The sequence below is a fragment of the Theropithecus gelada genome, chromosome 16 (assembly GCF_003255815.1).
Source record: "Theropithecus gelada isolate Dixy chromosome 16, Tgel_1.0, whole genome shotgun sequence".
Classification (NCBI taxonomy): domain Eukaryota; kingdom Metazoa; phylum Chordata; class Mammalia; order Primates; family Cercopithecidae; genus Theropithecus; species Theropithecus gelada.
The window spans coordinates 60,087,793-60,107,780 of record NC_037684.1 but is presented as its reverse complement, the minus strand read 5'-3'; the positions used below and the strand labels follow the sequence as shown (position 1 = coordinate 60,107,780).

The window sequence follows — 19,988 nt, the reverse complement described above, 5'->3', positions numbered from 1 at the left end:
AGGCTGGGCGCGGTGGCTCACGGCTGTAATTCCAGCACTTTAGGAGGCCAAGGCGGGTGGATTGCAAGGTCAGGAGTTCGAGACCAGCCTGACCAACATGGCAAAACCCCATCTCTACTAAAAATACAAAAATTAGTCGGGTGTGGTGGCAGGTTCCTGTAATCCCAGCTACTCTGGAGGCTCAGGCAGGAGAATCGCTTGAACCCGGGAGGTGGAGGTTGCAGTGAGCTGAGATCATGCCATTGCACTCTGGCCTGGGTGACAAGAGTAAGACTCCATCTCAAAAGAAAAAAAAAAAAAATTGGCTGGGCGCGGTGGCTCAAGCCTGTAATCCCAGCACTTTGGGAGGCCGAGACGGGTGGATCACAAGGTCAGGAGATCGAGACCATCCTGGCTAACCCGGTGAAACCCCGTCTCTACTAAAAAATACCAAAAACCTAGCCGGGCGAGGTGGCGGGCGCCTGTAATCCCAGCTACTCAGGAGGCTGAGGCAGGAGAATGTCGTAAACCCGGGAGGCGGAGCTTGCAGTGAGCTGAGATCCGGCCACAGCACTCCAGCCTGGGCGACAGAGCGAGACTCCGTCTCAAAAAAAAAAAAAAAAAATTAGGATGAAGAGGAAGCCAGGAGACAGGCTGAGGGCAGAGCACTTCAGGCAAGGGGAGGACTCTGGACACATGTGCACTCAGGGGATCAGGAAGGGCTCCAATGCTTCCATCAAATTCTCAAAGGGGGCCGGGCACGGTGGCTCACACCTGTAATCCCAGCACTTTGGGAGGTCGAGGTGGGCGGATCACGAGGTCAGGAGATTGAGACCATCCCGGCTAACATGGTGAAACCCCGTCTCTACTAAAAATATGAAAATTAGCCAGGCATGCTGGCATGTGCCTGTAGTCCCAGCTACTCCGGAGACTGAGACAGGAGAATCACTTAAACTGGGGAGGCGGGGGTTGCAGTGAGCCAAGATCACGCCATTGCAGTCCAGCCTGGGTGACAGAGTGAGACTCCAACTCGAAACGAAGAAAAAAAGGCAGGGCGCGGTGGCTCACACCTGTAATCCCAGCACTTTGGGAGGCCAAGGTGGGCGGATCACGAGGTCAAGAGATCGAGACCATCCTGGCCAACATGGCGAAACCCCATCTCTACTAAAAATACAAAAAATACAAAAAATTACAAAAAATTAGCCGGGCGTGGTGGTGGGCACCTGTGGTCCCAGCTACTCAGGAGGTTGAGGCAGGAGAATCGCTTGAACCCGGCAGGCAGAGGTTGCAGTGATCTGAAAATTGTGCCATTGCACTCTAGCCTGGGTGACAGAGTGAGACTCTGTCTTAAAAAAAAAAAAAAATAGAAAAAAGAAAAAAGGGAAGATTCTCAAAGGTATCCATGACCCCCAAACAAGAACGTCAGGTCTGGGTATATTTCCTGTGTTTTCTACTTTTGGGGCAGTGGCAGGGAGGACACAAGTCACAGCTCTGGAAAAGCTGGGGTGCAGAGTTTGTTCATTGTGTTCTCATGGAGGACCCTTAGGGACAGTTTTTTTGTGGTTTAAATAACAGGACTGGTTGGCTTTGCCTGGCAGTGTTGTGTTTTTTGGATTTTGTGGACACTGCGTGGCGTTGACTGATCTTTTTCATGTTGATATCACCTTCAAGAAAGCTTCATTCATTCCTGTATGCATTGAATCAACAAATGATTTTATTAAGCCAAAGGATTTTAGGAACTCTGCTGTGAGCCAGCGCTGTGTTCAAAGCCAAGAGTGGGGAACAGGGTAGAAAGTGCTGGCACTGGGCCGGGCGTGGTGGCTCACGCCTGTAATCCCAGCACTTTGGGAGGCTGAGGCAGACGGATCACAAGGTCAGGAGTTCGAGACCAGCCTGGCCAATATGGTGAAACCCCATCTCTACTAAAAATACAAAAATGAGCCGGGCGTGGTGCGAGTGCCTATAGTCCCAGTCACTCGGGAGGCTGAGGCAGGAGAATTGCTTGAACCCGGGAGGCAGAGGTTGCAGTGAGCCAAGATTATGCCACTGCACTCCAGCCTGGGCGACAGAGCGAGACTGTGTCTCAAAAAAAGAAAAAAAAAAAGAAAAGAAAGTGCTGGCACTGCTTGATCTACATGTTAGCTGTTGGCCTCCTTCCTGGTTTATTGTATCCCCCTCTTTTTTTAAACTATCATTTTCCTTCTGTCCTTTTCTGCCTGCCCCATTATTTTTTTTTTTTTTTTTTTTTTTTGGTATGGTGTCTCGCTCTGTCGCCCAGGCTGGAGTGCAGTGGCCGGATCTCGGCTCACTGCAAGCTCCGCCTCCCGGGTTCACGCCATTCTCCTGCCTCAGCCTCCCGAGTAGCCGGAACTACAGGCGCCCGCCACCGCGCCCGGCTAGTTTTTTGTATTTTTTTAGTAGAGACGGGGTTTCACCATGTTAGCCAAGATGGTCTCGATCTCCTGACCTCGTGATCCGCCCGTCTCGGCCTCCCAAAGTGCAGGGATTACAGGCTTGAGCCACCGCGCCCGGCCCTGCCCCATTATTTTAAGCAAGTGTTTATCTTACCTGTATTATGTATTTTTATGAATCACCACAAATCATTCCAGGCAAGGAGAGGTATTAAAAAAAAGGAATAAAATATAGATTACAGGCATGGGGACTCACACCTGTAAGCCGAGCACTTTGGGAGGCCAAGGTGGTGGATCACCTGAAGTCAAGAGTTTGAAACCAGCCTGGCCAACATGGTGAAACCCCAACTCTACTAGAAATACAAAAATTTGCCAGGCATGGTGGCGCACACCTGTGATGCCAGCTACTCGGGAGGCCAAGGCAGGAGAATTGCTTGAACCTGGGAGGCAGAGGCTGCAGTGAGCCGAGAACGCACCACTACACTCCAGCCTGGGCAACAGGGCCAGACTCCATCTCAAAGAATAAATCCATAAATAAAATTAAATTAAATATAGATATCCCCTTTGTGCCAGACTCAGGGAAATGGCCTGGAAATGGAGAGATGAGAGATGCAGGGCCTGGCCTCAGAGTCCTCTCCCCAGGCTCCTCCTCAAGTCTGGAATTTTTGGATAATAAAATCTTAAGCATGTACACAGGTAAACAAGATAACTATAGTAAAGCCAATATGTCCATCAAGCGGATGACACAATGATCAAGATCCGGCCACACAGCGTGAATTTATTTTGTGTTCCCTTTTTCATTTTCGTTGTCAAAGTATTTAAAGCGTGGCTGCTCAGAACGTGATCTGAGGACCAGCAGTGTTGGCATCATCTGGGAGCTTGTTGGAACAGACTTTCGGCCCCACTCTGATTCATTACCTGCTGAGTCAGAATCTGCATTTTACCAAGATCTCCGATGATGCATTTGCATGTTAATGCTTCAGAAACATGATTTTAAACCAAACCCCAAACATCGTGTCATTTCACTCCCAAAAAACATGGACATTATCATTTCTAAAGAACATGAGGGGCCAGGCGCAGTGGCTCAGGCCTGTAATCCCAGCACTTTGGGAGGCCGAGGCAGGCGGATCACCTGAGGTCAGGAGTTCAAGACCAGCCTGGCCAACATGGCGAAACCCCGTCTCTACTAAAAATACAAAAATTAGCTGGGCATGGTGGTGCACCCCTGTAATCCCAGCTACTCAGGAGGCTGAGGCAGGAGAATCACTTGAACCCAGGAAATAGAGGTTGCAGTGAGCCCAGATCATACCACCGTACTCCAGCCTGGGTGACAGAGTAAGACTCCATCTCAAAAATAAAAATAAAGAACATGGACATTTTCTTAAATAGCCACAATGTTCTTACCACCTAACTAAATTAATGATAATTCTTTAGTATCATCTAATTCCAAATACTTAGTTCATATACAAATCTCACTGTCTCAAAATGTCTTTTTTTTTTTAAGATAGAGTCTCACTCAGTATCCCAGGCTGGAGTGCAGTGGCACCATCTCAGCTCACTGCAACCTCGACCACCCAGGTTCAAGTGATTCTCCTGCCTCAGCCTCCTGCCTCAGCCTCCCAAGTAGCTGGGACTACAAGTGTGCGCCAAGATGCCTGGCTAATTTTTGTATTTTTAGTAGAGTCAGGGTTTCACCGTGTTAGTCAGGCTGGTCCTTAACTCCTGATCTCAGGTGATCCGCCCGCCTCCGCCTCCCGAAGTGCTGGGATTACAGGCGTGAGCCACCGCGCCTGGCCTCAAAATGTCTTTTTAACGGTTGGTTTGTTCAAAGCAAGATCCAAACAAGGTCCATACATTACATGTGGTTGCTGTGGCTCTTTCTGTCTAGAGTGCACTCCCATTCCCATTTTCTGCTTTCATGTCTTTGATTTAGTGCAGAGTTTGGTCACAGGTGTTGCAGAACATCTACATTCGGGACTCGTGTGTTTGCTTCCTCTTGGTGGGATTTGTCTTTTTTTTTTTTTTTTTTTGAGACGGAGTCTCGCTCTGTCGCCCGGGTTGGAGTGCAGTGGCCGGATCTCAGCTCACTGCAAGCTCCGCCTCCTGGGTTCACGCCATTCTCCTGCCTCAGCCTCCCGAATAGCTGGGACTACAGGCGCCCGCCACTGCGCCCGGCTAGTTTTTTGTATTTTTAATAGAGACGGGGTTTCACTGTGTTAGCCAGGATGGTCTCGATCTCCTGACCTCGTGATCCACCTGTCTCGGCCTCCCAAAGTGCTGGGATTACAGGCTTGAGCCACCGCGCCCGGCGGGATTTGTCTTTTTATTCCCCAAATTGCCTAGAAACTGGACGTTTAACATCAGGTTTCAGTTTTCTGGCGATCATACACTAAGCAATCGTGAGAATTTTGCCCCACTTCCTACAGTTATTTAACTTCTTTTTCTTTTATGTGTGTGTGTGTATGTGTGTTTGTCTGAGACAGAGTCTCGCTCTGTCACCCTGGCTGGAGTGCAATGGTGCGATCTCGGCTCACTGCAACCTCCACCTCCTGGGTTCAAGCGATTCTCCTGCCCACGCAGCTGGGATTACAGGCAACTGCCACCATGCCCGGCTAATATTTGTATTTTTAGTAGAGATGGAGTTTCACCGTGTTGGCCAGGCTGGTCTTGAACTCCTGACTTCAGGTGATCCGCCCACCTCAGCCTCCCAAAGTGCTGGGATTACAGGCGTGAGCCACCGCGCCTGGCCCTTCTTTTTCTTTTCTTCACTGAAGTATTTTAAAGCCTTAGTACTCAGAATGTGGTCTGAAGACCAGCAGTGTGGGCATCCCTTACAAGCTTGTTGGAAATGCAGAGTCTTGGGCCCTTAGATCCTTCCTAGGGTGTCACACCGAGAAGGACTTACACCTGGGAGCCCCACTCCTGGGGATGTGAAGATGGAGTAGTGGGCTCCAGTGGTGTCAGCCTAATTGTAAAGTTAGTCTATCAGACTCTCATTTAGTAGTTTTACCTATTGATGATCCTGGCCTGAATTATTGTGTTTCATTAGGACTCACCAAATAGTTCGGTTCTATTATTCTTCCTACATTTATTAGTAATAATTTATCCATAAAAAAAGAAATTTTTCTAGCCATTTTTATAAAGGCCAGATGAACAAATGAAAACTAAATTGAATACTGAGCGCGGTGGCTCACGCCTGTAATCTCAGCACTTTGGGAGGCCGAGGGAGGAGGATTACTTGAGATCAGGAGTTCAAGACCAGCCTGACCAACAGGGCGAACTCCATCTCTGCTAAAAATACAAAAATTAGCTGGGTGTGGTGGCACATGCCTGCAATCCCAGCTACTGGGGAGGCTGAGGCGGGAGAATTGCTTGAGCCCAGGAAGTTGAGGCTGCGTGAGTCTTGATCGCACCACAGCACTCCAGCCTGACTGACAAAGCAGCATCAACTTCCTGAGCTCAAGTGATTCTCCCACCTCGGCCTCCCAAGTAGTCAGGACCACAGGCAGACGCCACTGTGGGCAGCTAATTTGTTTATTTTTTTGTAGAAACGGAGTCTCACTGTATTGCCCAGGCTGGTCTCAAACTCCTGAGCTTAAGCAATCTGCCTGCCTCAGTCTCCCAAAGTGCTAGGATTACAGGCGCAAGCCACTGTGCCGGGTCTCTAGTTTTCTTTTTGTTATTGGTTTAAATTCCAGTATAGTCAGAGAACATATTCTGAGTTATTTCAGTTCATTGATATTTATTGAGGCTTTGTGACCTAGCATATGGTCAATTTTGGTAAATGTACTTGAAAATAATGTACTTGAAAATAATGTTTCTGAGGGCCGGGCACAGTGGCTCACACCTGTAATCCCAGCACTTTGGGAAGCCGAGGCAGGTGGATCACAAGGTCAAGAGATTGAGACCATCCTGGCCAACATGGTGAAACCCCGTCTCTACTAAAAATAGAAAAATTAGGCGGGCATGGTGGTGTGCGCCTGTAGTCCCAGGTTCTCGAGAGGCTGAGGCAGAAGAATCGCTTGAAACTGGAAGGCGGAGGTTGCAGTGAGCCAAGATTGCGCCACTGCACTCCAGCCTGGGTGACAGAGTGAGACTCCGTCTCAAAACAAAAAACAAAACAAAACAAAACAAAAAAGGAAAGAAAAAAAAGAAAAAAATGTTTATTTTTCCATTGTTGGGTACAGCGTTCTGTTTGTCAGGTCAAGTTTGCTAATTGTGTTGTTCCTGTCTTCTGTATCCTTGCTCGGTTTTTGGTCTGTGTTGTTCCTGTCTTCTATATCCTGCCCAGTTTTTGCTCTGCTTTTGTAGTTAACATAAAAGGATTGTTGAAGTGAAGTCTCCCACTTTCATTGTAGTGTTTTGTATTTTTCCTTTTAATTCAATTTTTGCTTTTATATTTTGAAATGTTACTGGATGCATACAGATTTAAAATTGTCACATCTTCCTAGTGAATTAAAAACAACATATTTGTGTGCATGTATTTCCTTCCCTTCCTTATACAGAAGCTAGTGTCGTTTATATACTTGTCCTTCATGTAATGATTTTACTTTCTTTCTGAAACCTCTACTGCTAAGTAAACAACATTAACTGGAAAAAATATTTGCATCGATTTCATTAAAAAAATTGTGATGCATTCCACCCAACCGAAGATACTCAGATGATTTTTACTGTTAGGAAAATGTATTCATTGACCAATAAAACAAGTTTAGATGAATAAAAACAATACTTTGAATATAAAAATACAGTTTCCGTATACAATTTATTGTAATGAAGGTTTATTGGCCTTATTAAAAGAAGAAGACAAGATTTGACAGTGGGGGCTAGGTGTGGTGGCTCACACCTGTAATCCCAGCACTTTGGGAGGCTAATGTGGGCGGGTCACTTGAGGTCAGGACGAGTACGAGACCAGCCTGGCCAACATGGTGAAACCTCGTCTCTACTAATAATACAAAAAATTAGCCGGGCATGGTGGCGTGCGCCTGTAATCCCACCTACTCCGGAGACTGAGGCAGGAGAATCGCTCGAACCCGTGAGCCAAGATCACGCTACTGCACTCCAGCCTGGGCGACAGAGTGAGACTCCATCTCAAAAAATAAAAATAAAAAATGAAGTCATAGCAAAAGTCACAGAGAAACACCTTGAGGGCAAAATAAATACTGAACCCCAAAGCACTTCCAAACACATGGAAATAGCCTGTGCGCTCATCCCACTTCAGAATCATAGAAGCTTCAGCCCTTGCAATCGGCGTACATAAGCAAAAGCAGGCATTTGGGATTTATCCAAACATGACATGCAATGCAGATTTGTTCCATATGGTGGTGTTAGACTAGAAACTGTTGCATAGTAAGTAAATCAGTGAGTGTGTCTTCATGTGAGAGTGTAATGTCAAATGTCATTCCTTATATCATGTTTACCCAGTGTATTTAGAGATGAAAAAGTCACTCAACCAAAAAAAGGAGTGTTGCCGAGAAGTTGTATAGCTTTTTAAGAGTGTTTATGGCGAAAGTCGTTAATTGAACAGTACTTGAACAGGTAAGTCTGTAAACGGGACTTCATCTTGCTTTTTTCCCATGTAAATATATATTAGAGATGGGAGCAGTGGCTCACACCTGTAATCCCAGCACTTTGAGAGGCTGAATCACCTGAGGTCAGGAGTTCGAGACCAGCCTGGCCAACACGGTGAAAACCTGTCTCTATTGAGAATACAAAAATTAGCTGGGCGTGGTGGTGCGCACCTGTAATCCTGGCTACTTGGGAGGCTGAGGCAGGAGACTCGCTTGATCCTGGGAGGCGAAGGTGGCAGTGAGCTAAGATCGCGCTACTGCACTCCAGCCTGGGCAAAAGAGTGAGATCTTGTCTTAATAAAATAAAAAGTAAAAAATATTTGGGAGGCCAAGGTGGGGGGGCGGATCATCTGAAGTCGGGAGTTCGAGACCAGCCTAACCAAAATGGAGAAACTCCGTCTCTACTGAAAATACAAAAATTGGCCGGGCGTGGTGGCTCATGCCTGTAATTCCAGCACTTTGAGAGGCCAAGGCGGGCGGATCACCTGAGATTGGGAGTTTGAGACCAGCCTGACCAACATGGTGAAACCTCATCCCTACTAAAAATACAAAAATTAGCCAGGCATGGTGGCGCATGCCTGTAATCCCAGCTACTCGGTAGGCTGGGGCAGAATAATCGCTTGAAACTGAGAGGCAGAGGTTGTGGTGAGCTGAGATCGTGTCATTGCACTCCAGCCTGGGCAACAAGAGTGAAACTCCATCTCAAAAAGAAAAAAAAAAAAAGTAAAAAATAATTTTGGAACAAGATGGTGAGATAATCTTAAAATAAGGATGAAAATGTCTTCACAGTCAGTCCAGGCAACACTGTGGGGAGACAAACCTTCTCCCATGCTGTGGTTGGAGTATGACTTGGCAAAACCTCTTTGGGAGGTAATCTTTCAATACCTATTTTTCCCCAAAAAATGTTAAATGAAAAATTTCAAATACATAGAAAAGTTGAAAAATTATACAGTGGACAACTGCATCACCACACTTAAATTTGACAATCATTAACACTTTTGTATATTTGTTTTATCACATATATCTATCTACCCATCCAGCAAGCCATCTTATATTTTGATGCATTTTAAAGTAAATTGCAGGCTGGATGTGGCGGCTTACACCTGTAATCCCAGCACTTTGGAAGCCCAAGGCAGGTGGATCACTTGAGGTCAGGAGTTCGAGACCAGCCTGGCCAACATGGTGAAACCTTGTCTCTACTAAAAATACAAAAATTAGCTGGGCGTGTTGGCAGGCACCTGTAATCTCAGCTACGTGGGAGGCTGAGACAGAAGAATCGCTTGAACCTGGGACACAGAAGTTGTAGTGAGCCAAGATTGCACCACTGCACTCCAGCCTGGGAGACAGAGCGAGACCCCATCTCAAAAAAAAGAACTAAATAAAAATAAATTGCTGACTTACGTATAATTCAACTCTAAACATTTCAGCATACATATCAACAAAATGTGTCTGCATTTCTTTTGTAAGGTAATATTTACATACAGTGACATGCACAAATTCTAAGTGGACCATTCATTGAATGTGCTTTAACACATGCACACCTTCGTAATTCAAACACCCATCAAGATACAGAATATTTTCATCATTCCAGAAAGTTCCTTCTAGTCCCTTCCCAGTTAGTCTCATCTTCTTAGGCATTTTTTTTCTTTTTACTATAGATTTAGTTTTGCTGGTTCTGGAACCTCATATAAATGGAGTTATACAATATGATTTTTGTTGCCTTCGCTCAACAAATCTGCTGTGCTCTGCTTGAATTCCCTTTCCCTGCATCAAGGTCATAAAATTCCTCCAGAAAGAAAGCTGAGGGTAATGACAGGGCTCGTGTTATTTGTTCGTGTTTTCTAGAGATCACTGCCCTGCGCTGCCTGTTGTCAAATGTCTGAAAACGTTTTATCCGTTTTGTCTAGTGTTCTAGTTGTTTATGGTGAAATAATTAATCCAATACCAATTATTCCTTCATGGAAAGGCCAAATAAGGGACAATTTAAGAACCAATATGGTGATAACAGATTATAACCATTGAATAAAATAGAATTCGTGAGCCTATTCTGCTGTAAATAAATTAAAAAAAAAAACAAATAAATGAGAAGAAAGAAGAACGATGTAAGGCCTTCTGCCACTCAGCATAATGATTTTTGTTGTTGTTTTGAGATGGAGTCTCGTTCTGTTGCTCAGGCTGGAGTGCAGTGGTGCAATCTCGGCTCATTGCAACCTCCACCTCCCAGGTTTAAGCAATTCTCCTGCCTCAGCCTCCCACGTAGCTGGGATTACAGGCACGTACTACCACGCCCAGCTAATTTTTGCGTTTTTAGTAGAGACGGGGTTTCACCATGTTGGCCAGGCTGGTCTCGAACTCCTGACCTCAAGCGATCCAGCTGCCTCGGCCTCCCAAAGTGCTGGGATTACAGGCGTGAGCCACTGGCGCCCGGCCAGCATAATGATTTTTGAGATTCATCACACTGCTGTATCTGTTGTTCATTCCTCTTTACTCCTGAGTAGGATCCTATCGTAGGAATACACCACAGTGGGTTTTTCCATATTCTCCTGTTGATGGACATTCGGGTTCTTTGCAGTTTGGGGCTCTTCTGAATAAAACATTCTTGCGCAGGCAGTTTTGGGGACACATGTTGTCTCTTGGGTCGCTTGAAGGGGGTACATAGAACATACGCAGGCCCTCTTCCTGGGGCTCACAGTCTGCTGTCACTTCGGTACAAGATGCGGTAATTTGAGTACGTTCAGCTTGTCAGGTGCGGAGATGACAGTAAGAGGCGTGAGGAGGTGGGAAGTGCTTCTTTGGGGAGAGCTAGGCGTGGCTTCTTGGAGGACGGGGGCTCGGGTACTGGTACAGCTTAGTTTAGTAGGAGAATCAGAGGCTCTGGGTCAGATACACCTGCGTCTAGTCTTTCTCTCTCACACACAAAGATCCTTGGGGAGTCTCACTTTTCTCAGCTGTAAAACAGGGTTAAAGACGCCACAGGATTTGCTGGAATCATGGGAGTAAAAGGCCTCTTTCATTAGACGCTCCTCTTTTCCCCCCAGGCCTGGCCCCGCTGGCAGCCTTCAATGTGGATGTGGCCCGGCCCTGGCTCACGCCCAAGGGAGGTGCCCCTTTCGTGCTCAGCTCCCTTCTGCACCAAGACCCTGGCACCAACCAGACCTGGTGAGTAGGGCCGGTGGGCAGGAAGCCTTCAGACTGAGGGGGCTTCCGGGGAACCTGAGATGGGCCCCAGGGATGGCCATGGCACCCCACCCCACAGTCAGGAGAGGAACTTTCTCTCTCAGAAGGGCATGCAGGAGAAAGAGAGAAGGCGTGAGAGAGGCTGTAGGCATCCGTCTAGTCTGTGGGGTCCACGGAACCCCAGCCCCGCGCCTCACTGGGCCTCTCCCTGTTCCATTGCCTAGAGGGAGGGTGGACTTAAAGACAATTTTAAAATAATGCATATTAAGGCTCTTTTGTTCCTTATGGAAGTAACACATGTTCAGTATAGAACATTTGGAAACAAAAAATAACAAAGAAAAAACTGGGCCTGGCACCGTGGCTCACGCCTGTAATCCCAACACTTTGGGAGACTGAGGCCGGTGGATCACCTGAGGTCAGGAGCTCGAGACCAGGCTGGCCAACCTAGCGAAACCCTGTCTCCACTAAAAAAAAAAAAATAGCTGGGAGTGGTGGCGGGCGCCTGTAATCCCAGATTCTTGGGAGGCTGAGGCAGGAGAATTGCTTGAACCCAGGAGGTGGAGACTGCAGTGAGCCGAGATCGTGCCATTGCATTCCAGCCTGGGTGACAGTGCGAGAACTCTGTCTCAGAAAAAGAAAAACAAACAAACAAAAAATGTTTGTGGTAGGATAGTTTGGAATCATGGAAGACTGACAATATTCGTCATTAGGAAAATGGGAAAAATACTGATATAACTCATACAATGCTGTACTAAAAGCAGACCCCCTGAATGAAGCCAGTGCAATGGTTGTTTACCTGGATCCATCTGGAAACATACTGTGAGTTGAAAAAGGCAAGTTGTAGAGTTTAATATACAAAGGTTGGCAGGTGCAGTGGCTCACCTGTAATCCTAGCGCTTTGGGAGGCCAAGGCGGGTGGATCACATGAGCCCAGGAGTTCGAGACCAGCCTGGGTAACATAGTGAGACCCTGTCTACAAAAAACATTAAAAATTCAGCCGGACATGGTGGCTTAAGCCTGTAGTCCGTCCCAGCTACTTGGGAGGCTGAAGTGAGAGAATTGCCTGAGCCCAGGGGAGTCGAGGCTGCAGTGAACCACGATTGTGCCACTGCAGTTCAGCCTGGGTGACAGAGCGAGACCCTGTCTCAAAAAAAAAAAGTAAGTAAAATATGCATTCCCTCAGATGGCGATGGTGGCCATGTGCTGATGTAGGAGTATGTCTGTAGTTAGGAGAAGCTCTGGCATAAAGGGTCATGAGATCTGAGGCTCATTTCAATTTCCCATGTTGTCACTAAAATGACTTATTTATTTATTGGAGACAGAGTCTTGTTCTGTCACCCAGGCTGGAGTACAATGGCGTGATCTTGGCTCACTGCAACCTCCGCCTCCTAGTTTCAAGCGATTCTCCTGCCTCAGCCTCCTAAGTAGCTGGGACTACAGGTGCACGCCACCATGCCAGGCTAATTTTTTGTATTTTTAGTAGAAACAGGTTTCACCATGTTGGCCAGGATGGTCTTGAACTCCTGACCTCAAATGATCTGCCCACTTCGGCCTCCCAAAGTGCTGGGATTACAGGTATGAGCCACCGTGCCCAGCCCCAAAATGACTTCTAGAGCTGTGTTGTTTTAAAGCCAGATCTGGTCAAGGTTTATGTATTACATATTGCTGTTACGTCTCTGTCATTGATTTCAATCCAAAGCAGTGATTTCTCCCTCATTTTTTTCTGGGTGGTCGTAGGGCTTTCCTGTGTATACTCTCCCACTGCAGGCCCAGCCTAGGATGGTGACCTCCTCACCCCACCCCAGCCCATCCAATTGCTTTGCTTCTGGTCAGTGGTCAAGGGTTGCCTTCATACCCAGCATACCGGAGCAAGTGAGCCCAGGGTTCAAACAGGCACTGGGGCAGAGCCAGGTGAGGAGCTCAGGGTCCCTGGCTGGGCAGGGCAGGAGCTTTGCTTGATAGAGGATGGGTGGGTCGTGGTGGCTCCTGAGGCAGCCTCACAGGCCCTGGGACTTGGGCCATGACCCCGACAGCCAGGCAGACGTGGATCCTCTGATACTGTGAAATGTGTATTTGGTATTCCAAGACTGAATACATATTTTACAGTATAACAAATAAAAATATATTTGGTCTCAGAATAAATATTTGGTCCCATTTTCTGGCATATACTCCTAAAGTCTTTGGAATCTCCAAAGTAATAGATGTCTTTTTCTTTGCTAATGAGTTGACAGGTGACCGGCAGCCCCCAGATAGCTTCAAAAGGGGGGCTGGTCACTGGAGAGACCCCAGCAGGATCAGAGGGTTGGACTTTCAGCCGCACACCCCCATCTTCCGGGAGGGGGAGGGGCTGAAGGTTTAGTTGATCACCAGTGGCCAATGATTCCATCAATCATGCCTATGTAATGAGGCCTCCATAAACACTCAAAAGGACAGGGTTTGGGGAGCTTCTGGGTAGTGGAACACATGGAAGTTTTTGGAGGGTAGCCCCGGAGAGGGTATGGAAGCTTTGCCCCTCACCCCCACTTTGCCTTATACATCTCCTCATCTGTATCCTTTGTAATATCCTTTTTTTTTTTTTTGAGGCAGAGTCTGGCTCTGCCACCCAGGCTGGAGTGTAGGGGCATGATCTCGGCTCACTGCAACCACTGGGTTCAAGCGATTCTCTTGCCTCAGCCTCCCTAGTAGCTGAGATTACAGGTGCGCACCACCACGCCCAGCTGAGTTTTGTATTTTTCGTAGAGACGGGGTTTAACCAACGTTGGCCAGGCTGGTCTTGAACTCCTGACCTCGTGATCCGCCTGCCTCTGCCTCCCAAAGTGCTGAGATTACAGACATGAGCCAAGGCACCCAGCCTGTAATGTCCTTTATCATAAACCAGTAAATGTAAATAAGTGCTTCTCTAAGTTCTCTGAGCCACTCTAGCAAATAAATCGAACCCAAGAAGGGAGTCACAGGAACCCTGATATGTTTGGTTGGTCACAAGCACAGATAAAGTAACTAGGGTCTTGTGATTGGCCTCAGAAGTAGGGGACGGTCTTGTGGGACTGAGACCTCGACCTGTGAGGTCTGATGCTACCTCTGAATAGAGCATGTTGGAATTGAGTTGAAGTGAGGACCCTCAGCTGCAGTTGGCTGCCAAAGGACTGCTTGCCTGGTGTGGAGGGAAAGCCCCACTCACCTGGGGTCACTGGACTGTTTTGTGTTGTGAGAGTTGCAGGGGAAACAGAGCTCAGTGTTTCCAGCATCACTAGAGAGTCCTTTCTGGATCCTCGTTTCATTGGTGCAGTCAAAAGTCTGGTCATTGCCAGGCGCGGTGGCTCACGCCTGTAATCCCAGCACTTTGGGAGGCCGAGGTGGGCGGATCACTTGAGGTCAGGAGTTCGAGACCAGCCTGGCCAATACGGTGAAGCCCCGTCTCTACTAAAAATACAAAAATTATCTGGGCGTGGTGACGGGTGCCTGTAATCGCAGCTACTCGGGAGGCTGAGGCGGGAGAATCGCTTGAACCCGCGAGGCGGAGCTTGCAGTAAGCCGAGATCGCGCCACTGCACTCCAGCCTGGGCAACAGAGCGAGACTCCGTCTCAAAAAAAAAAAAGTGTGGTCACCATTAGATTGAAGTGTTAAGGGTGGGGCCAATTCATTCATTCATTCATTCATTCATTCATTCATTCATTCATTCAGTATTGATGGAGCATTTACTCAGTACCAGGCAATATTTCGGGAATAAGAGAGTAAGGGAGACATGGTCACTGCCTTCATGGAGCTCCCGGGCTCATGAGGGAAACACAAGCCAGACAATGACAAGAGAGACAAGGACCCCACAAAATAACAGCTCTGGTGGGGGACGTCCGAGGTACGGGGGGAGTACGGAGGCAGGTGTGGTCATCAGCGTCTACTAGGATTTGCAGGGTGAGTGGGAATTAGCATGAGAAGGAACAGGAAGGGGATTGCAGGCACAGAGAACAGCTTGGTCAGAAGCCTGGAGGCCGGCTGCTGCGTAAGGTCAGGAAACTGAGAAAATGACCTGCGGCTAAAGCTGAGAGCAGAAAAGGAAGCGGGCAGAGGTGGGCGGTGCCTGTCACCCAGGCACTGAGGGTTTGGAGGAGTCAGAGGGGGCAGCTGGGAGAGGTGGGCGGTGCCTGTCACCCAGGCACTGAGGGTTTGGAGGAGTCAGACGGTTTGAAGCCAGGAGGGGCGGTGACGTTTTCAGGGAGTTTTGCGTGGCAGGAAGATGAATTAAAGCTCAAGATTGTGTTTGGTTTGGGTAAAATTTTTATCAACATATACCATACAGAAGAACACACACCTGGCCGGGCACGGGGGCTCACGCCTGTAATCCCAGCACTTTGGGAGGCCGAGGCGGGCGGGTCACCTGAGGTCAGGAGTCCAAGACCAGCCTGTCCAACATGGTGAAACCCCATCTCTACTAAAAATACAAAAATTAGCTGGGCGTGGTGGTGGGTGCCTGTAATCCCAGCTACTTGGGAGAGGCAGAACAATCGCTTGAACCTGGGAGGCGGAGGTTGCAGTGAGTCAAGACCGCACCATTGTACTCCAGCCTGGGAAACAAGAATGAAACTCTGTCGAAAGAAAAAAGGAAGGGAAGGGGAGGGGAGGGGAAGAAGGGAAGGAAGGAAGGAAAGATGCACACCTCATAAGCATGCAGCTCAGTGAATGTCCACAGAGTGAAGCACTGTATAAGCAGCGTGCAGATCAGGGCGCGCGAGCTGCCTCGCCTAAGCCGCCTCTAAGCCCCGCACTCCCTTCCAGACGCATCTGCTGCCAAGAGGAACTTCCAGCCGCCTTTCATCTCTGTGGATTAGTCTCGCCTGGTGTTGAATTTAATATCAATGAGGCATACAGTGTGTGCCCCGCTGTCGGGCTCCTCTCCCTCCACATGAGGCCTGTGAATTTCATCCACCATGTTGCCCGAGGCGGTACTTCTTCTGGCTTCTGGGGTATCCCATTGTGTGAACAGTACTGATGACTGGCATTTGGGCAGTTTCCTTGGGCTGTGAGGAATAGCACTGGTGTGCACCTCCTTTTGCTGGATGAATGTTCTTTTTTTTCTTTTTCTTTTTTTTACCCCTCAGAGTTGATCCCAAAGAATGTTCTCATGTTGGGGGAGGGCATATGGGCTCAGGAGTGGAGTTGCTGGGTCAGAAGTTATGCAGTTGGTTCCGCAGTTTTCCAAACTGTTGGCGGTGCATGAGCAGGTTTCAGTCAGCATTTTCTGTAACCGTCTCCTGCCCAGTTCCCTCCCACCAATACCCCAGCAACCCCACGCCCCAGCTCCAGGTCCCACCGACGTTCACAGCCCCTCCCTCAGAAGCGTAGAGGCCAGGGTGCAGGAGAGAGTTTGGAGCCCGTGGTGCCCAGGGCTCTGAGTCCGCCAGGGGCTGCGGGAGGGCCCAGCAGGGCTCCCTGAACAGCAAACCTCCCTGAACACCTGCTGAAGCAGAGAGGGGCTCCCAGGCTTGAACGTGCTGGGGAGGAGGATGTGGTGGGAGGCAGTTCTGGGTCCCTGCTGCAGATGGTGGGGCCTGAGACCACGGGCCTGCTGCACGGGGCGGGAAGTGTGCTGGCTGGTCGACTCGGCCCTAGAAAAAGGAAGGGGCTGGGCTCCTGCTTGAGAATGACGTGTGCCTCTCACTCACATTGCCTCTCCTAAAATGTAAGAGACCAGGGCCGGCAGCATTATGGGTTTTGGTTGCCACAGAAGGTATGGGTGGGACAGACAGCAGACATGGAAATAGACCCTCAGGGCCGGGCGGGGGCTCACACCTGTAATCCCAGCACTTTGGGAGGCTGAGGCCGGCAGATCACTTGAGGTCAGGAGTTCGAGACCAGCCTGGCCGACATATAGTGAAACCCCATCTCTACTAAAGATACAATAAAGAAATAAATAATAAAAATTAGCTGGGCATGGTGGCAGGCGCCTGTAATCCCAGCTACTTGGGAGGCTGAGGCAGGAGAATCACTTGAACCCAGGAGGCGGAGGTTGCCGTGAGCCAAGATCACGCCATTGCACTCCAGCTTGGGTGACAGAGTGAGACTCCGTCTCAAAAAAATAAAAAATAGGCCGGGCGCGGTGGCTCAAGCCTGTAATCCCAGCACTTTGGGAGGCCGAGACGGGCGGATCACGAGGTCAGGAGATCGAGACCATCTTGGCTAACCCGGTGAAACCCCGTTTCTACTAAAAAATACAAAAAACTAGCCGGGCGAGGTGGCGGGCGCCTGTAGTCCCAGCTACTCGGGAGGCTGAGGCAGGAGAATGGCGTGAACCCGGGAGGCGGAGCTTGCAGTGAGCTGAGATCCGGCCACTGCACTCGCGACAGAGCGAGACTCCGTCTCAAAAAAAATAAAATAAAATAAAAAAATAAAAAATAAAAAATAAGAAGAAATAGACCCTGAGAACAGGACAGGTTACAGCTGGGTAAAGGCAAGATGTGAGCTTCAAGTCAGTGACAAGTTAAAAAGATTATTAAAAATGTAAATACAAAATACTAAATAAGGTCAGGCATGGTGGCTCATGCCTGTAGTCCCAGCCCTTTGGGAGGCCGAAGTGGGTAGATCACCTGAGGTCAGGCGTTCGAGAGCGGCCTGGCCAACATGGTGAATCCCCGTCTCTAATAAAAATACAAAAATTAGCCAGGTGTGGTGGCGTGCAGCTGTAATCCCAGCTACTTGGGAGGCACAGGCAGGAGAATCACTTGAATCCAGGAGGCGGAGGTTACAGTGAGCCGAGATCGCACCACTACACTCCAACCTGGGTGACAGAGTGAGACTCCATCTCAAAAAAACAAACAAAGAAAAAATAATAAATAAATAAAAGCAGGAGATGGACAAGGATTGCTGGGCTGTACCCAGTTCAGGGTGTAATAGGGCCCCTGTGGCTGTCAGCTGATGGCCAGTCGTCTATCAGAGCTGGTCGGTCAATGTTTGTTTTTTTTTTTGGAGACGGAGTCTCACTCTGTCGCCCAGGCTGGAGTGCAGTGGCGCAATCTCAGCTCACTGCAAGCTCCGCCTCCCGGGTTCATGCCATCCTCCTGCCTCAGCCTCCCAAGTGGCTGGGACTACAGGTGCCCGCCACCACGCCCGGCTAATTTTTTTTTTTATATTTTTAGTAGAGACAGGGTTTCACTGTGTTGGCCAGGATGGTCTTGATCTCCTGACCTCGTGATCCACTCGCCTCAGACTCCCGAAGTGCTGGGATGACAGGCGTGAGCCACCGCGCCCAGCTGGTCGGTCAATGTTTACTTGGTTTGTCAGCTATGTGCTCAGCAAACCTGCAGACCCCTGGCAGTAGGGGATAAAAGGTGTGGGGAGCAGGGGCAGCTCACACGGCCCAGGCCATGTCATTGCCTGACAGCAACATGAATGGCAATCTTGGGATCTGCAGTGCACAGCCTGCACAGCTGTACGTGATGGTCTCCTGGGAATGCGCCGTCCAGGTGGGAAGAAAGGGTGGGGATTGGGGTGGGGTGCTACAGTCAGGGCTGCTGCAGGGCCTGGAGGGGATCAGGCTGCACTTCCTTTGGGAAGACTTCCTGAGGAGCTGGGGTTTGGGATGACTGGTCTGCAGGAGGAGGCATCGCAGGCAGAGGAAACAGCCTGGGCAGAGGACTGAGAAGGAGAGACTGGAGGCCTGCACCTACCGCACCAAAACGGGGTCTGGGGTGGAGCCCGGTTTTGACTCCACCCTTCATGGGGGAGCAGGGAGGGAGATGCTGGGTCTAGGGCTGAGGTGGGGGCTGGGGAGAGAGGCAGGGTTGCTAAGGAAGCGACCTAATTTGGGGGCTCAGCTGCAGAGCCCGAACAGAGGAGCAGCTCTCAGCTGCACCCAGCTCTCCGCCCTCAGCCTTGCCCCAGATGAGCCCTCTCAGCTGTCGCCTGGGCTGTTGTTCAACAAATACTTACTGAGCCCCTGCTCTGTGCCAGGCATTGCTACAGGCCCTGGGAATAACATGGTGAAGAAGATAGACAAGATCCTTGGGGTGCCTACTGTCTGGTGGGGAAGACAGATAATAGGCAGTATCAGACGATGACAGGTTCTGAGAAGGAAATCAGACAGGGTGATGCGAAGCAGAGTAACTGGGTTGTGAGGAGGGGCTGGCTGGGAAAGCATTTATGAGGAGGTGACAGGCGAGACTGGGGAAGGAGAATAAGCCAACCTTGGAGAGAGGGGAAGATGAGGGTTCTGGGCACAGGAAACAGCAGGTGGAGGGAACAGCACGGTGGAGGGAACAGCGTGGTGGAGGGAACAGCACGGTGGAGGAAACAGCAGGTGGAGGGAACAACAAGCTGGAGAGGGAATAGCACGGTGGAGGGAACAGCGTGGTGGAGGGAACAGCGTGGTGGAGGGAACAGCATGGTGGAGGGAACAGCGTGGTGGAGGGAACAGCGCAGTGGAGGGAACAGTGTGGTGGAGGGAACAGCAAACAGGAGAGGGAACAGCAGGTGGCAGGAACAGCATGGTGGAGGGAACAGCAAGCTGGAGAGGCAACAGCATGGTGGAAGGAACAGCGTGGTGGAGGCAACAGCAAGGTGGAGAGGGAACAGCATGGTGGAGGGAACAGGGCAGTGGAGGGAACTGAGTGGTGGAGGGAGCAGCGCAATGGAGGGAACAGCAAGCTGGAGAGGGAACAGCGCAGTGGAGGGAACAGAGTGGTGGAGGTAACAGCAAGCAGGAGAGGGAACAGCAGGTGGCGGGAACAGCATGGTGGAGGGAACAGCAAGCTGGAGAGGGAACAACGTGGTGGAAGGAACAGCGTGGTGGAGGGAACAGCAAGGTGGAGAGGGAACAGCACGGTGGAGGGAACAGCAAGCTGGAGAGGGAACAGCACGGTGGAG

At 49.4% G+C, this 19,988-nt stretch overlaps 1 protein-coding gene across 1 annotated transcript in view; it reads left to right on the top strand.

Annotated features, from left to right (window-relative positions):
* Nucleotides 1-19,988, top strand: part of ITGAE (integrin subunit alpha E) — an 84,418-nt gene that overhangs the window by 7,385 nt on the left and 57,045 nt on the right. The window contains exon 2 of the mRNA XM_025363008.1: nt 10,996-11,116. Coding sequence (XP_025218793.1) covers nt 10,996-11,116 — 121 coding nt within the window. The remainder of the gene's footprint in view (nt 1-10,995; nt 11,117-19,988) is intronic.